The sequence below is a fragment of the Trachypithecus francoisi genome, unplaced genomic scaffold (assembly GCF_009764315.1).
Source record: "Trachypithecus francoisi isolate TF-2019V2 unplaced genomic scaffold, Tfra_2.0 Lachesis_group14, whole genome shotgun sequence".
NCBI lineage: Eukaryota > Metazoa > Chordata > Mammalia > Primates > Cercopithecidae > Trachypithecus > Trachypithecus francoisi.
The window spans coordinates 20,954,853-20,969,915 of record NW_022681459.1 but is presented as its reverse complement, the minus strand read 5'-3'; the positions used below and the strand labels follow the sequence as shown (position 1 = coordinate 20,969,915).

Here is a 15,063-nt window from a genome sequence, read left to right as displayed (position 1 = left end):
AGACAGAAAGCAGATTGGTGGTTGCCACAGGCTGGAGGGAATGATGGATATGGAGTTTTATTTGGGACAAGAGAGAGGCTGTGACTGCAAGACACTGAGAGTACACTAAATGCCATTGTTGGGAACTGAATGTTTGTGCTGCCTCACCAAAATCCATACTTTTAAGCCCTAATTACCCTAATGTGATATTTGGAAATGGAGCCTCTGGAAGGTTAAGATTAGATTAGCTGGCCAGGCATGGTGGCTCACGCCTGTAATCCCAGCACATTGGGAGGCTGAGGCGGGCAGATCACCAGAGGTCAGGTGTTTCAGACCAGCCTGACCAACATGGAAAAACCCTGTTTTTACTAAAAAGAAAAAATTAGCCAGGCGTGGTGGCGCATGCCTGTAGTCCCACCTACTTGGGAGGCTGAGGCAGGAGAATTGCTTGAATCCAGGAGGCAGAGGTTGCGGTGAGCTGAGATCGCATCATTGCACTCCAGCCTGGGAAACAAGAGCGAAACTCCGTCTCAAAAACAAACAAACAAAAAAAAACAATTAGCTATAAGAGTGGGGCCCTTATGATAAATGAATTTCCTTATAAAAAGATGGGGACGGCCGTGCACAGTGGCTCACACCTGTAATCCCAACACTTTGGGAGGCCGAGGCGGGTAGATCACCTGAAATGAGGAGCTCGAGACCAGACCAGCCTGACCAACACGGTGAAACCCCGTCTCTACTAAAAATACAAAATCTGCTGGTGTGGTGCCGCATAAGTGTAATCCCAGCTACTTGGGAGGCTGAGGCAGGAGAATCGCTTGAACCCAGGAGGCGGAGGTTGCAGCGAGCCGAGATTATGCCACTGCACTCCAGCCCGGGCAACAAGAGTAAAACACCGTCTCAAAAAAAAAAAAAAAAAAAAAGGCAGGGACAGAGATAGAGAAAAGAGAGAGAGAGAGCGAGCTGTCTCTCTCTGCATGCATGAATTAAGGAAATCCCATGTGAGCAAAAAAAAGTGAAGGCTGCTGTCTGCATGCCGGGAAGAGGGCCCTCACCGGGAACCAAACCTGCACACTGTGATCTTGGACTTCCAGCCTCCAGGACGGTGAGAGAGAAAATTCCTGCTGTTCAAGCCGCCCCGTCTATGCTATTTTGTTATGGCAGCCCAAGCAGACTAAGACAGCCACTGAACTGTACATTTTGTATTATGTGACTCTCATCTCAATTTAAAAAACTCTCCAAGTCTCTATATATCTTTTTAATTCCAGCATCTGGCAATATTCCTAGTACGTAGAAGGCATACAATAAATGGCTGTTGAAAGAATGAATGCACAAATGAAATCTCTGATAATGTTGTTTCCTGTTCAAATTTTTAAATGAATGTCTACTAAAAACGGAAAAAGAAAATTCTGCATTCCAAGCATTCCTGTCCTTATCTGCCATTGAAACCTGATTCTCATTGTGAACAAAACCTGAAATATTCTCACTTCCACTTGTGGTGACCCTACTCATCTTGAAGTCTCGACTCAACTGTGACCTCTTCCACAGACACTTAATTCCTCATATCTTCCCCAGTCTACACCAACCAACCATAAGTGAGGTCTGTTGTGCATCTATAATAGTTTCCAGGAATTTATCCCACTCACGTACTGCTTAAGTGATTGCTTATATGGATATCTTAAATCCTCTAATACATTTTAAAGTTTCTAGAGAGTATGAACCATGTATTAGCATTTAGATTCTTTGCTCAACATGCAGTCTTGCACATAGAATATATCCAATAGTATTTCATCAGTGAACAAAGGGTGATTTAGTTCAGACAATAAACGGGGACAGCTAGTGTTCTGACCAGACCAATTAACTGCTGAGCATCTTAAATGCAGCAAAATGACACCGACAAAGTACTTATCATAAAAGACTCCATAATTTCATTTGCTTCTTAGTATCATTATCATCTCACCATTAATAATTCATAGCCACCTTAGAATATTTTAATAGTATGATGGATTTATCACTGTAAATGAGGACTATTTGAAATAGGTTCAGGCCGGGTGCAGGAACTCACGCCGTAATCCCAGCACTTTGGGAGGCCGAGGTAGGTGGATCACTTGAGGTCAGGAGTTCAAGATCAGCCTGGCCAACATAGTGAAACCCTGTCTCTACTAGAAACACAAAAATTAGCCGGGCGTAGCACACATGCCTGTAGTCCCAACTACTCCAGAGGGTGAGGCAGGAGAATCACTTGAACCTGGGAGGCGAAGGTTGCAGTGAGCCTAGATTGCACCACTGCCCTCCAGCCTGGGTGACAGTGTAAGACTCTGTCTCAAAAAACAAAATAAAATAAAATACGTTCACATTAAATTTAAAATAGGTTCCTGCAATTAAGGAGTTTCCAATTCTCTTATAACAACATGAGAAAATAACAGTAGATGATTTGACTTTCTATTTCTGCACTGGTGGTATTAATACTGCACCTTAATACTCATCAATTTTTAGTGCTGTATATTCTATGGATAACATTTACATTATTTTTGTTTAGCAGTTTATAATCAGATTTCAAGCTACAAGTTAGAACAACAGTGCATTAGCAGAGTACATAATATTCCTATTTCTCTATCCAGACCCAAATCCACAAGTAACAACATCTCTGACTAAGGTCTGTTAAGTTACAAGGCAAAAATGTCAAAAACTAAATTTATGTTTACCTCTTTGTCTTAGAGATAGGAAATCTCTAATTTCGTTTAATCTAAATGATTTAACTCAATATAAAGGCTGCCTTACCAGGTAATTTCTTTTCTAATTGTTGTTGTTCATCTTCTAAAACTGGTTCCTCTGGTAGCCTCTGATCTACAGATGTTGAGCTTATCACAGATATACCACTGCCAGATCGAACTCTTCTGCAATTGTGGGGAAAAAGAAAAACGCATTCAGACAGAGCTGTCTGGGTGGAGTTGGACAAGTTATGAAGAAGAATTTTTAAAGATTTTACCATACCATGAGCAAATTTCATTTATAGTACGGAAAAGATAAAGATTTGGTCTTCTCTATTTACAAAGAGTTTTTTAATGAATATTTGAATGTCATCAGACTCTGAGTGCCAAGCTTGTTTAAGAATCACCACCAAAATTGAAACGATCCCAAAGGATGAAAGTAGTTAATAATCAAAAAGTGGTAAGAACAATGCCTGGGACATGGTGAGCACTAAGTGGGAGCTGCTATTTCCATTACCCTCTCAAGTGACCTTAAATTCCTCCAAGGGAAGATCAGCAGCTCAACTCACTGGGAGCATCTCCCTTCCCTTTCCAGTCTCTCCATTTCACCCTCTAAGAAACACATGCAATGTCTATACTTTACAGTTCATAAAACAAATCACTTTGTTTACTAATTTCTTTCACTTTACACTTTTATTTATTTATTTATTTTTTATTATTTTTTTTGAGACGGAGTCTCACTCTTGTCCCCCAGGCTGGAGTGCAATGGTGCAATCTCGGCTCACTGCAACCTCTGCCTCCTGGGTTCAAGCAATTCTCCTGCCTCAGCCTCCCAAGTAGCTGGGATTACAGGCGCCTGCCACCATGCCTGGCTAATTTTTGTATTTTTAGTGGAGACAGGGTTTCACCATGTTGGCCAGGCTGATCTCGAACTCCTGACCTGAGGTGATCCACCCGCCTCGGCCTCCCAAAGTGCTCGGATTACAGGCGTGAGCCACCGCGCCACCCAGCCCACTTTATACTTTTAACTTTGCTGTGTTTAAACAGTCTCCCAATCCTTTTCATGCGTTTATTATCAGCCCAATGTTGCAGTTGTGGGATTTCACAGACAAAGTGCCTCAGCTACCTGCTGCTTCCTACATTGTCACAGTTTCCTCAGCTTGCTTCTGTACCATGTGTGTGCTGACAGTAATGGCTCTATTTCTCTTCATTTAAAGCGGATTTTGCCCCAGTCCTTCCTGCAGTTTGAGGACTCAGGACAGAAATCCTAATCTTTCTTTCATTCTCCTTTTTATTTGTAAGATCTCATATTCAGTTTTTAATGTTCGAAGCCAGAAGACAGAGCTGTCCTGGACAGCGTGTGCATGCATGCATGAATGTAAATGCGGATGCCAGTCATAACACTGGACCTCTGACTCTCTTGCCATCTTTACTGAGACTTTCTTCCAGTCCAGGGTAATTTTCTTTAATTGTCTTCCTGATTATAATTTCTATATTGCTAGCAGCTTTTGTTACCACTGAAATGTGTGGAATTCACAGGTGTGATCTCCTTGGTTTCTTCTCTATGCATATGCCCATGCAGTTTCTCTTTTGCTGCTGGCATCTGTCGTGGAAATTTCTGGTAAGCATTGATGACATAGGTTGGTACAAAATCAACAATCTTTTGATGTTTTACTTCATTTTTTCACTAATATACTACAAGTACTTTGAAGAACAGAATGGGCCCAAGATTAATATTGATCTAGAGAAGAGTCTCTAGAATTCACGAATACTTAGTTTCCTTGTCAGGGATGGAAATCAGGTAAGACACATAAGTCAATAAAGCCAAGTTTGGAATTCATATACTCTACACACAATTTCTGATCAGAGCCAATCAATGTTCCTTACCTAAAGGAAGGTGGAATGTATTCTGGAGGCAGGACAGGTGGCAGTGGTTGGCCAGACATAGCTACATCAATGAGGTGCATTGCCAGGATAAATTCTTCTGCTGTAAGTTTTCCGTCTTGATCAATGTCAGAAAGATTCCTATTCAACAAAAAGTTCGCTGTAATCCAGTTTCATGAAAATTCATGCTTTTTATTATTCATGAGTGATTTAAAAGTTCTGTTTTCTTATTGACCACAGGCCAACTGAGTCTCTTTGTCCCTCAGTTTGTCACATTAGTATCTACTTCATACTATTGCAAAGATAAAATTACAAGTAGTTGGGACAGTGTTCCTCATTCAACAAACGCTATGATTATAATGATACTCTTTCCCAACCTTTGCATATTTAAAATATAACACACTCATATTCCATGTATCTTTTTAAAGAGATGAGCTCTCACTCTGTTACCCAGGCGGATGTGCAATGACATGATCATAGCTCACTGCAGCCTCACTGCAGTCATGATCATAGTTCACTACAGTCTTTCCGGGCTTAAGTGATCCTCCTGCCTCAGCCTTCCAAATAGTGAGATTACAAGGTGTGCGCCACCATGCCTAGCTAATTTTTAAAATATTTTGTAAAGATGGGGGTCTCACTGTGTTGCCCAGGCTGGTCTTGATCTCTTCTGGCCTCAAGTGAGCCTACCAAATCGCTGGGATAATAGGCATAAGCCACCACACCCAGCTCTATATCATTAAATGTTCTGCTCTAGACCAGGAAATGATAAACTATCAGTAAAGGGTCAGGTAGTAAATATTTTATAGTTTATAAGACATACAATCCCTATCCTACTGAATTGTCATTTTGGCAGGAAAGTAGCCATACACAATACATAAATGAATGGGCATGGCTGTTTGTACAATAAAAATTTTCTTCACAAAAACAGATGCAGGCCAGATTCAGCCCACTGGGCATAGCTGGCCACCCCTTAATGTAGGCCCGCAGGGTGGATCTTTATGAACTCCAGCCACAGAGTCAAAGTGTTTCCTCTTCCTCAATCTCAGGATTCAATCTCCATCATTCTTCATAATGACTCCATCATTCTTCATAATGAACTTGCCCAAGCAGCTAATTACAGAAAACATGTTCCTAGCAAGTCCAAGAATGTGATTTTACTTAACAATTTCTGGACAGTCAAAAGAAGACACATGACAACACATCCGTTCATTAGAATGTCAACAGGACAAATGCAATGGTAAACTGGCTTTGCCAATGCCAAAAATTAAGAAACCTTCTTAATTCTGAAATTTCTTTAGGTGCTAGAAACTTTTTTTTTATTGTTATAATTTCCATAAAGTAGCATGCACACCTTCTAGAGTATAAGTCTGAGAGTTTTGACAAATATGAACCACAACATACATAATACTGTCAGTTTAGCCTAAAATTCTATGTCTCTTTGTAGCAACTCCCTCCTTTGCCCCCAGCCCCTGGCAACTGCTGATCTCTTTTCTGTTCCTCTAGTTTTGCCCTTCCCATATGCAAGACACCCAGTTTTAAAAAGAAATGCAATTGAAATAAAATGAAACTCCTGCCCGCTCCTTCTTATTCTCTGTTCCTTTTTGTGTCTCACCATTAGCCAGTCCTACATAAACCAGTTAGAAGATGGTTGAAATTCTTACTTGTTTTTACATCACACTTGCCTAAATTATGATTATAAGCATTTAAATAAAATATCTTTTTTATTGTGTAGTAGCAGAATATAACATTCTAACAGGAGAAGCCTCAAGTGTTTTTCTCAAATCGGAAAAGTTATACACGAGAACTTTAAAATAAACATTTCAGTATAATCTGGTATCATGAGAACAACCTAATAAATAGTCAACCAACCTCCACTAATGTTAGATCTTAAGTTTGTATTTCAGGGGGTCCTAGGATACTGTTCAATACCTGGATTTAAAGAGGTCTGGGTGTGTCAAAGATATAAGATGTATATTAAGACTAGACTGGTCTAGTCTACTGCCAAAGGCAAGCTCTTTCATACAAAACAGAAGGGAAGAGAAGGGCAAAGGGAGCTGCATTAGAGCTTGATCATTTGTGGAACAACCATATCAACGTGGCCTGCAAGAGAATCATGAACTTTGCAGTGAGCTTTGTAGACGAGGTTTATTTTCCAGGGATAATCACCAACATATAGCTATAACACGCACACTTCTTAAGAAACTATTCTAGTTAACATTTAAATTTAAGGAAGCCTGTAGGACCTAGGCAATGCTCATCGATAGCTACTCAAAATCATTACACAATAGAGACATTATGTGCCTCTTGAGGAAAGCACACAGAGACCTCTCTGGCATAGTCTTATCAAAAACAAAACAACAAAAACAAAAAATCAAATCTGATCCGCACTTCTCAACCAGGGATGATTTTGTACCCCAAGGCACATCTATCAAAGTCTGGAGACATTTCTGATTGTCATGCTGGGTGTGGAGCTCATGCTACTGGCATCTAGCATCTAGTGAGTAGTGGCCGGAGATGCTACTGAACATCCTACACTATACAGGACATCCCCCACAGCGAAGATTTATCGGGCCCAAAATGTCAATAATGCTGGGGTTGAGAAACTTTGCTCTATATCTAATTACCAATTTACAGGAAATACAGAAACAAATTAGACAATCCCACAGTGATGCAATCTTCAAAAGTTAAGCCATTAAGAAACTATAGGACAAATGATCTGGTTTGTTTTTAACAGAGTTTGCTTGTTTGTTGGTTTTTTTGGTTGGGGGGTGGCCTGGGGGACTTGAGAAAAGAAGCAGAGAACAAAACAAGGGGAAATTTATAGATTAAAGGAGACATACAAGATGGAACAATCAAGTATTGCAAAATATAGGCTTATTTCAGTCCTGATTTGAACAAATAAACTATAAAACCATTTTGAGGCAATCTACGGAATTTGAACACTACCTGATGAATGATAAGGATGACTACTAAAAAATTTAGGTCAGCTATTGGTATTAGGACTATGCTAAAAAGAAAATCGGTCGGGCGCAGTGGCTCACCCTGTAATCTCAGCATTTTGGGAGGATAAGGTGGGCAGATCACCTGAGGTCAGGAGTTCAAGACCAACCTGGCCACCATGGCAAAACCCCATCTCTACTAAAAATACAAAAATTAGGCAAGCGTGGGGGTTCATGCCTGTAATCCCAGCTACTAAGGAGGCTGAGGCAGGAGAATAGGTTGAACCTGGAAGGTGGAGGTTGCAGTGAGCCAAGATGGCACCACTGCACTCCAGTTTGGATGAAAGAGTGAGACTCCATCTCAAAAATAATAATAATAATAATAAATTAAAAAAGGAAAATCCTTCTCTTTTGAAGATATGAGCTAAAATATTTGCAGTAGAAATTATATAATAACTAAGATTTGGCTTAAAATAATCAAAGAGGCTGGGCGCGGTGGCTCACGCCTGTAGTCCCAGCACTTTGGGAGGCTGAGGTGGGTGGATCACCTGAGGCTGGGAGTTCAAGACCAGCCTGACCAACATGGAGAAACCCGGTCTATATTAAAAATACAAAATGAGCCGGGCGCGGTGGTGCATGCCTGTAATCCCAGCTACTCGGGAGCTGAGGCAGGAGAACTGCTTGAACCCGGGAGGCAGAGGTTGCAGTAAGCCGGTATCGCGCCACTGCACTCCAGCCTGGGCAACAAGAGTGAAACTCCGTCTCAAAAAAAGAAAGGGAGAGCCAAGACTGGTCACGAGTTGAGAACTGTTAAGTTGTATTATCACTTCTTGAGAACTTACCGCATTAATCTGCTTTTTTTTTTTGAGACGGAGTCTCACTCTGTCGCCCAGGCTGGAGTGCAGTGGCACAATCTCAGCTCACTGCAAGCTCCGCCTTCCAGGTTCATGCCATTCTCCTGCCTCAGCCTCCCGAGTAGCTGGGACTACAGGCCACGCCACCACGCCTGGCTAATTTTTTTGCATTTTTAGTAGAGGCGGGGCTTCACCATGTTAGCGAGGATGGTCTCGATCTCCTGACCCCAGATCTGCCCGCCTCAGCCTTCCAAAATGCTGGGATTACAGGCGTGAGCCACCATGCCCGGCTGCTTTTGTGTTTTTCAAAATCGAGACAGGAAATAGTATTAAAAAAGAGGCAATCATTACAACTCATTGAAATTAAGCAAATTCTACATATTCCCCCACAAAAAATCGGTATTAATCTAAAACCCATGAGGCCACACCAATCTAAGCAAGTTTCTACTTTATCCAAACCAAAGAACTTTTCATTCCTTACCATATTGAAGCCAGCTGCGCCTGTGGTAAACTTGATTGCATAAGAATAGTTCTTGCTTGGGGACCTAAACAGGAACCGGGGAAAGGACATACAGATGAGCCAGCAAATACTCACTGTACAGGACCAGGGTTCTGTGTATATGGACTACTCCATGACCTCATGCAATCACAATGCTTTAAATAACATTTGCTACGACTGCAGGGGCTTTGTAAAAAGGAAATTAAACCCCAATGAAAAACGGGAGAAACACAGAGCACAGCATCTGACACATAATAAATTTTTGTTAAATGGATGTTTGATAAAGAATGACCATGTGAAAGATTTAGAGTTTCAAAATATAACCTGACCTTTTGTCCACATGACCATCTTTATTTGTACCGGGCTTTATTTACAAAGTTGAAACTTATTCTCTTCAAGTTTAACATCTTTTGCAACTGCTACCACCTGCTGCCTCCACCTTGCTCAACCTCAGGCAAATTCAGGGACATTTCGGAGAATCTTAGAGGAGGAAGGGACCTTGGAGAGATCTCCGGGAAACTGTTTCACTAAACAGACTTAAAAAGAAAAAAAAAAGTTGCAGGAAGGGCTGACAGCCAGTATTAAAACACATTTCCAGCCTGCCGTGGTCGCTCACGCCTGTAATCCCAGCATTTTGGGAGGCTGAGGCAGGCAGATGGCTTGCGCTCAGGAGTTCGAGACCAGATGGCAAAACCCCATCTCCACCAAAAGTGCAAAAAATTAGCTGGGTGTAGTGGCATGAGCCTGTGGTCGCAGTTTCTCGGGAGGCTGAAGTAGGAGGATCACTTGAGCCCCAGAGGCAGAGGCTGCAGTGAGCCAAGATTACACCACTGCATTCCATCCTGGGCAACAGAGTGAGACACTGTCTCAATTAAAAAAACCAAACAAAACACATTTTCTATGTTAGCCAAGAAAAACAAAAAACGAAAAACAAAAAAAAAAAACTGGAATTTCAACTCTTCTCTCAAAATGAGCTCTCATTTCTTAAAATAATCATAAACATCTTCACTTCTGGTATGAAAGTGGCCTTAGACATCAGACAAAAGCACAGTGGGAGACTCTGTTTAAATAAACTAGGGTCAGGGAGGGAGAAATAAATATGTCTTCCTTTCCAGCACTGCCTCTCAAGGTGTGGTCCCAGGAAGACTGATGGACAGAGGAATGGAAGGCTGTGGCAATTTTTTTGGGAAGATTCTGGTGCACATGCTTTTGCTTTTTGCTATTATTTCATTCTTCAAACGTCACCTCCTCAAAACCCACAAAACTGGATGTGTTTTTGCACAGCCAGCAGTAGAGGTCAGGGAACCAAGGAGCTTAGGCTCTAGTCCTGGCTTAGTCAAGACTTTGCTGAGTGACTGGGAGAGGTAGTCTGGACCCTAGTTTGCTCATTTCAGATAAACCGGTCTATGACCCACTGGGGCAGTGAGCTTAGCATCACATTAGCACACGAAAGGTGCTCTAATGGCAGGTAACATTACTGACAATAGTTCAACTTTTATTTACATATAAAATCCTCACAGAAAAGCACACATATGGATACATGTGGATATATACACGTGCACATGTACACAGCTGAATTAATTTTCCAAAGTGAAAATACTCAAACACTATGGAGGTCATGAAAGAGAGTATAACTGTACCCCAGATGCCCCTCTTTGCCTCTCTTTTAGTATCACCTACCAAGGTAGCCTAACTTCTACCCACTGTCTGCTGTTCCACCTGGCTTATTTTGCTCAGAGTTGTAGAACATTAATCCTCACTGCTATGTAGTGTATCATTGTGTCATTATATCCCAATTTATTGTCCATTCTACTGTTTTCTTTTTTTGAGATGGAGTCTCACTCTGTCACCCAGGCTGGAGTGCAGTGGTGCCATCTTGGCTCCCTGCAACCTCCACTACCTGGGTTCAAGTGATTCTCCTGCCCTCAGCCTCCTGAGTAGCTGGGACTACAGGCATGCACCACCACGCCTGGCTAATTTTGTATTTTTTTTTAAATAGAGATGGGGTTTCCCCATGTTGGCCAAGCTGGTCTCAAACTCCTGACCTCAAGTGATCCGCCCGCCTCGGCCTCCCAAAGTGCTGGGATTCCAGGTATGAACCACTGTGCCCGGCCTGTCCATTCTACTGTTGATAGGCATTCAGGTAGTTTTCAATTAGGGCTACTATTAATAGTGAGCATTCTAACTTTTGGTGAATACATGAACACACTCCTGCTGGGTATGTGTGCGTACATGAGCATGTGTGTGTTTTGGGAGCATCTAAGAATAAAAAATCTACTGAATTCATGTGAAGATTCTAAAGGACTCTGGTACAATGGAATAAGCAAAGTTCAGGCATCACTTTCTTTAGTCTGTAACACTGTATCTAGAATGTTGGTAACAAAGTGCAATTAACAAAACTTTAGTGGATGATTTAATTTACACTTGTAACAATAGCCCTTACTCTGGAACGATACAAAAGGAAGTTAAATATTTTATCTATTACACATAAAAAGCCTAACGATAAATGTGAAGAACTAGCTCTAAACCTGGATATCAGGAGACTTGGATTCTAGTCCTGACTCCCTAATGGCATGTGGCATTAACAAAACTACTTTAACTCTAAAATGAAGTTCTTCCATCCGTGAAATGAGGAAAATAATCTATAACAGAGATTGGTAAAGCATAGCCCTTAGGCCAGATCTGGCCCACAGCCTGTTTTCCTAAGCAAAGCTTTATTAAAACAGCCATATCCACTGATTTAAGCATGACATATGGCTGCTGTCATGCTACAATGGCAAAGTTAAGTAGTTGCAGCAGAGAACATATGACCCACGAGCCTAATATTGTGCTATTCTTTACAGAAAATGTTTGCTGATCCCCACACTAGAAGATCACAATTATCTCTTGTAATTCTACTATTTGCCTATAGATGTCCTAAATTGATATTGCAGAACATTAAAAATAGATCAGCAACAGCTAAGATAGCAGCTAAGTACATCTGGACAACACAGTTGAGCTTTGAGTGCACAGAACTCTTCTGCTGAAACCTAGGTACATAAAGGGATATCTGTTTTGGAGTACTGGCTTATAAGGAAATATAGGAATAAAACCAGAAATCCCAAGCACACAAACTCCACTTCTGGCATCCATGTTTGGGCAGAGAAGTATGGCTAGAAAGGAGAGAGTAACTACGTGAAATGAGCTTTATTTGAAATAATGACTAAGACTTTAGCTTTTCTGATTAACAGATGAATTACCAAATAGCATATTCATTGTTTCAGAATGCAACAATAAAATACCTCTTTGAGAAGAGGGGCTAGTAGTAACAGGAATACCAGAGTTCTAGAGCTTTATATAACCTTAATTAAAGAATGATCCCTCTCTATTTTATAAGGCTGTCTCTTTTAAGGGCATGCAACAGTATACACATCAAGCCGTGAAGGAAGAACATGGTGTCCAACAGGACGTATTGGCTAAATCAACCCAGGTAATCAGTGGGGTAAATAGCGCCACTGCTAAAGTCAGGCACTGTGGCTCACGCCTATAATCCCACCACTTTGGGAGGCAGAGATAGGCAGATCGCTTAAGCTCAGGAGTTTGAGACCAGCCTGGGGAACATGGCAAAATCCAGTTTCTACAAAAAGTACAAAAAATTAGCTGGGCATGGTGGCGCATGCCTGAAGTCCCAGCTACTGGGGGGCTGAGGTGGGAGGATCCCCTGAGCCTGGGAAATCAAGGCAGCAGTGAACTGTGATCATGTCACTGTACTCCAGCCTGGGCGCCTGTAATCCCAGCACTTTGGGAGGACAAGGTGGTAGGACTGCTTGAGGTCAGGAGTTCAAAATCAGCCTGGACAACAAAGCAAGATCCCACCTCTAAAGAAAAATTTTAAACAAATTAAATTTCTATTATTCCCATTTTAAAATTTACTGTAATAAATTATTCTACTTGACATGACTATACAAAGGTCTGGTTCAAAAGTAAAATTCCCACCTTAAATTCTTGCTGGATCAAAGTAGCAATAAGTATGCAGATAAACAATATCAAAATCTGCCTTCTTTCCAGTATATTTCAAATTTTACTTTCTGCCTCAGATATTTAAAAGTTCTAAATGTTCAAGTGCCTGGGTCATTATATTTGGAATGCAGATACTGCATTTCATTCATAAAACACAAATCCTACCAAGAAAGAGAGAATTTCTCAATCAATGTCTCAATTGAATACTATTTTAATCAACTCACAGCAAACACCAACAACGTTTTCAAGAAATATTTTTGGATTAATTGGCAATGTAGTTCTGGGTTTGTATGGAGCACTGGTGTCAAACGTACGTAAAAATATGCTATTAGGCCAGGCGCGGTGGCTCAAGCCTGTAATCCCAGCACTTTGGGAGGCCGAGACGGGTGGATCATGAGGTCAGGAGATCGAGACTATCCTGGCTAACACGGTGAAACCCCGTCTCTACTAAAAAATACAAAAAACTAGCTGGGCGAGGTGGCGGGAGCCTGTACTCCCAGCTACTCAGGAGGCTGAGGCAGGAGAATGGTGTGAACCCGGGAGGCAGAGCTTGCAGTGAGCTGAGATCCGGCCACAGTACTCCAGCCTGGTGACAGAGCGAGACTCCGCCTCAAAAAAAAAAAAAAAAACAGCTATTAAATATACCTTCAGTGGGCTGGGTGCAGTGGCTCATGCCCATAATCCCAGCCTAGCTTATGCAGGCTCTGCTTTTTTTTTTTTGAGTTGGAGCTTCACTCTTGTTGCCCAGCCCGGAGTGCAATGGTACGATCTCAGCCCACTGCAATCTCCACCTCCTGGGTTCAAGTGAGTCTCCTGCCTCAGCCTCCCAAGTAGCTGGGATTATAGACATGTACCACCACTTTGGGGGGCTGAGGTGGGTAGATCACTTGAGGTCAGAAGTTTGAGACCTGCCTGAGCAACATGGTGAAACCGTGTTTCTACTAAAAATATAAAATTAGCCGGGCTAATTTTAAATTATTAAATTATATATACAACTTGAAACAGCCACTCGGTCTATTGTGTTTATCCATGATTCTGGAAAAATAATTATTTTGAGGGAAATGTTTATGATCTTAAAAATGGGAAATACCCATAGCAAAAAAAAAAAAAAAAAATAGTGATAATAAAATGAATAAAATATGAACGTTAGATATGATTATCTAGAGAAGTTCTTAGTTTACTATCATTGAGGAACTTTACTAGGCTGTTCCTTATGGATAAGGAGGGATCTTGGGTCACAGCAACCTCTGCCTCCTGGGTTCAAGCAAGTGTCCTGCCTCAGTAGCTGGGATTAGAGGTGCCCACCACTACGCCCAGCTAATTTTTGTATTTTTAGTAGAGACCATGTTGGCCAGGCTGGTCTCGAACTCCTGACCTCAGGTGATCCACTCGCCTTGGCCTCCCAAAGTGCTGAGACTGGGATTATAGGCATGAGCCACGGCGCCCAGCCTTCTTTACAACTTTCTAACAAGTATTTAACCCTTCATGAGAAAAATTTTGAACGGTATGTTAAAATTCCTGTCTATCCTTCTTTTTTTTTTTGAGACGGAGTCTTGCTCTGCCACCCAGGCTGGAGTGCAGTGGCCGGATCTCAGCTCACTGCAAGCTCCGCCTCCTGGGTTTACGCCATTCTCCTGCCTCAGCCTCCCGAGTAGCTGGGACTACAGGCGCCCGCCTCGTCGCCCGGCTAGTTTTTTGTATTTTTAAGTAGAGACAGAGTTTCACTGTATTAGCCAGGATGGTCTCGATCTCCTGACCTCGTGATCCGCCCGTCTCGGCCTCCCAAAGTGCTGGGATTACAGGCTTGAGCCACCGCGCCCGGCCTCCTGTCTATCCTTCTGATGTAGATAACAGAATCATTCTTCTTTTAAAAAAATCCATTGAGATCACCTAAGTTAACTCTGGCCTTTTATATTAATAGACAAAGAAATATCCAAAGTGGTGAGGCCTATCTGGGCAGTGACAGAGCCATGTTCCCAACTCCCTGCTTTCACCCTGCCTGCTGCCTCCAACTCTAACCTAGTGAACAGACCCAGCTTCAAGTTCATCAAGTTCAAAGCTGGACTTCAGAAGCTGAAGCTAGTTTTTGTTCAAAGAAGTGTTTCTTTGCTAGTGCCTTGATTTGCATATCAGTGGCTTGCAGTGTACAGGAGTCTCCCTGGTCTATGTTCCATTTTACCACAAAGCAATGGGGCATG

The 15,063-nt window shown here is 41.9% G+C and overlaps 1 protein-coding gene across 3 annotated transcripts in view; it reads right to left on the bottom strand.

The window, feature by feature from the left end:
* The window catches only part of ITSN1 (intersectin 1), a 251,948-nt gene that overhangs the window by 118,383 nt on the left and 118,502 nt on the right, over window positions 1–15,063 (bottom strand). For all 3 annotated transcript variants that reach the window (XM_033232372.1, XM_033232369.1, XM_033232370.1), the window contains exons 9-11: window positions 8,849–8,912; window positions 4,578–4,715; window positions 2,761–2,876 (exon numbers count right to left, since the gene is read on the bottom strand). In XM_033232372.1, coding sequence (XP_033088263.1) covers window positions 2,761–2,876; window positions 4,578–4,715; window positions 8,849–8,912 — 318 coding nt within the window. The remainder of the gene's footprint in view (window positions 1–2,760; window positions 2,877–4,577; window positions 4,716–8,848; window positions 8,913–15,063) is intronic.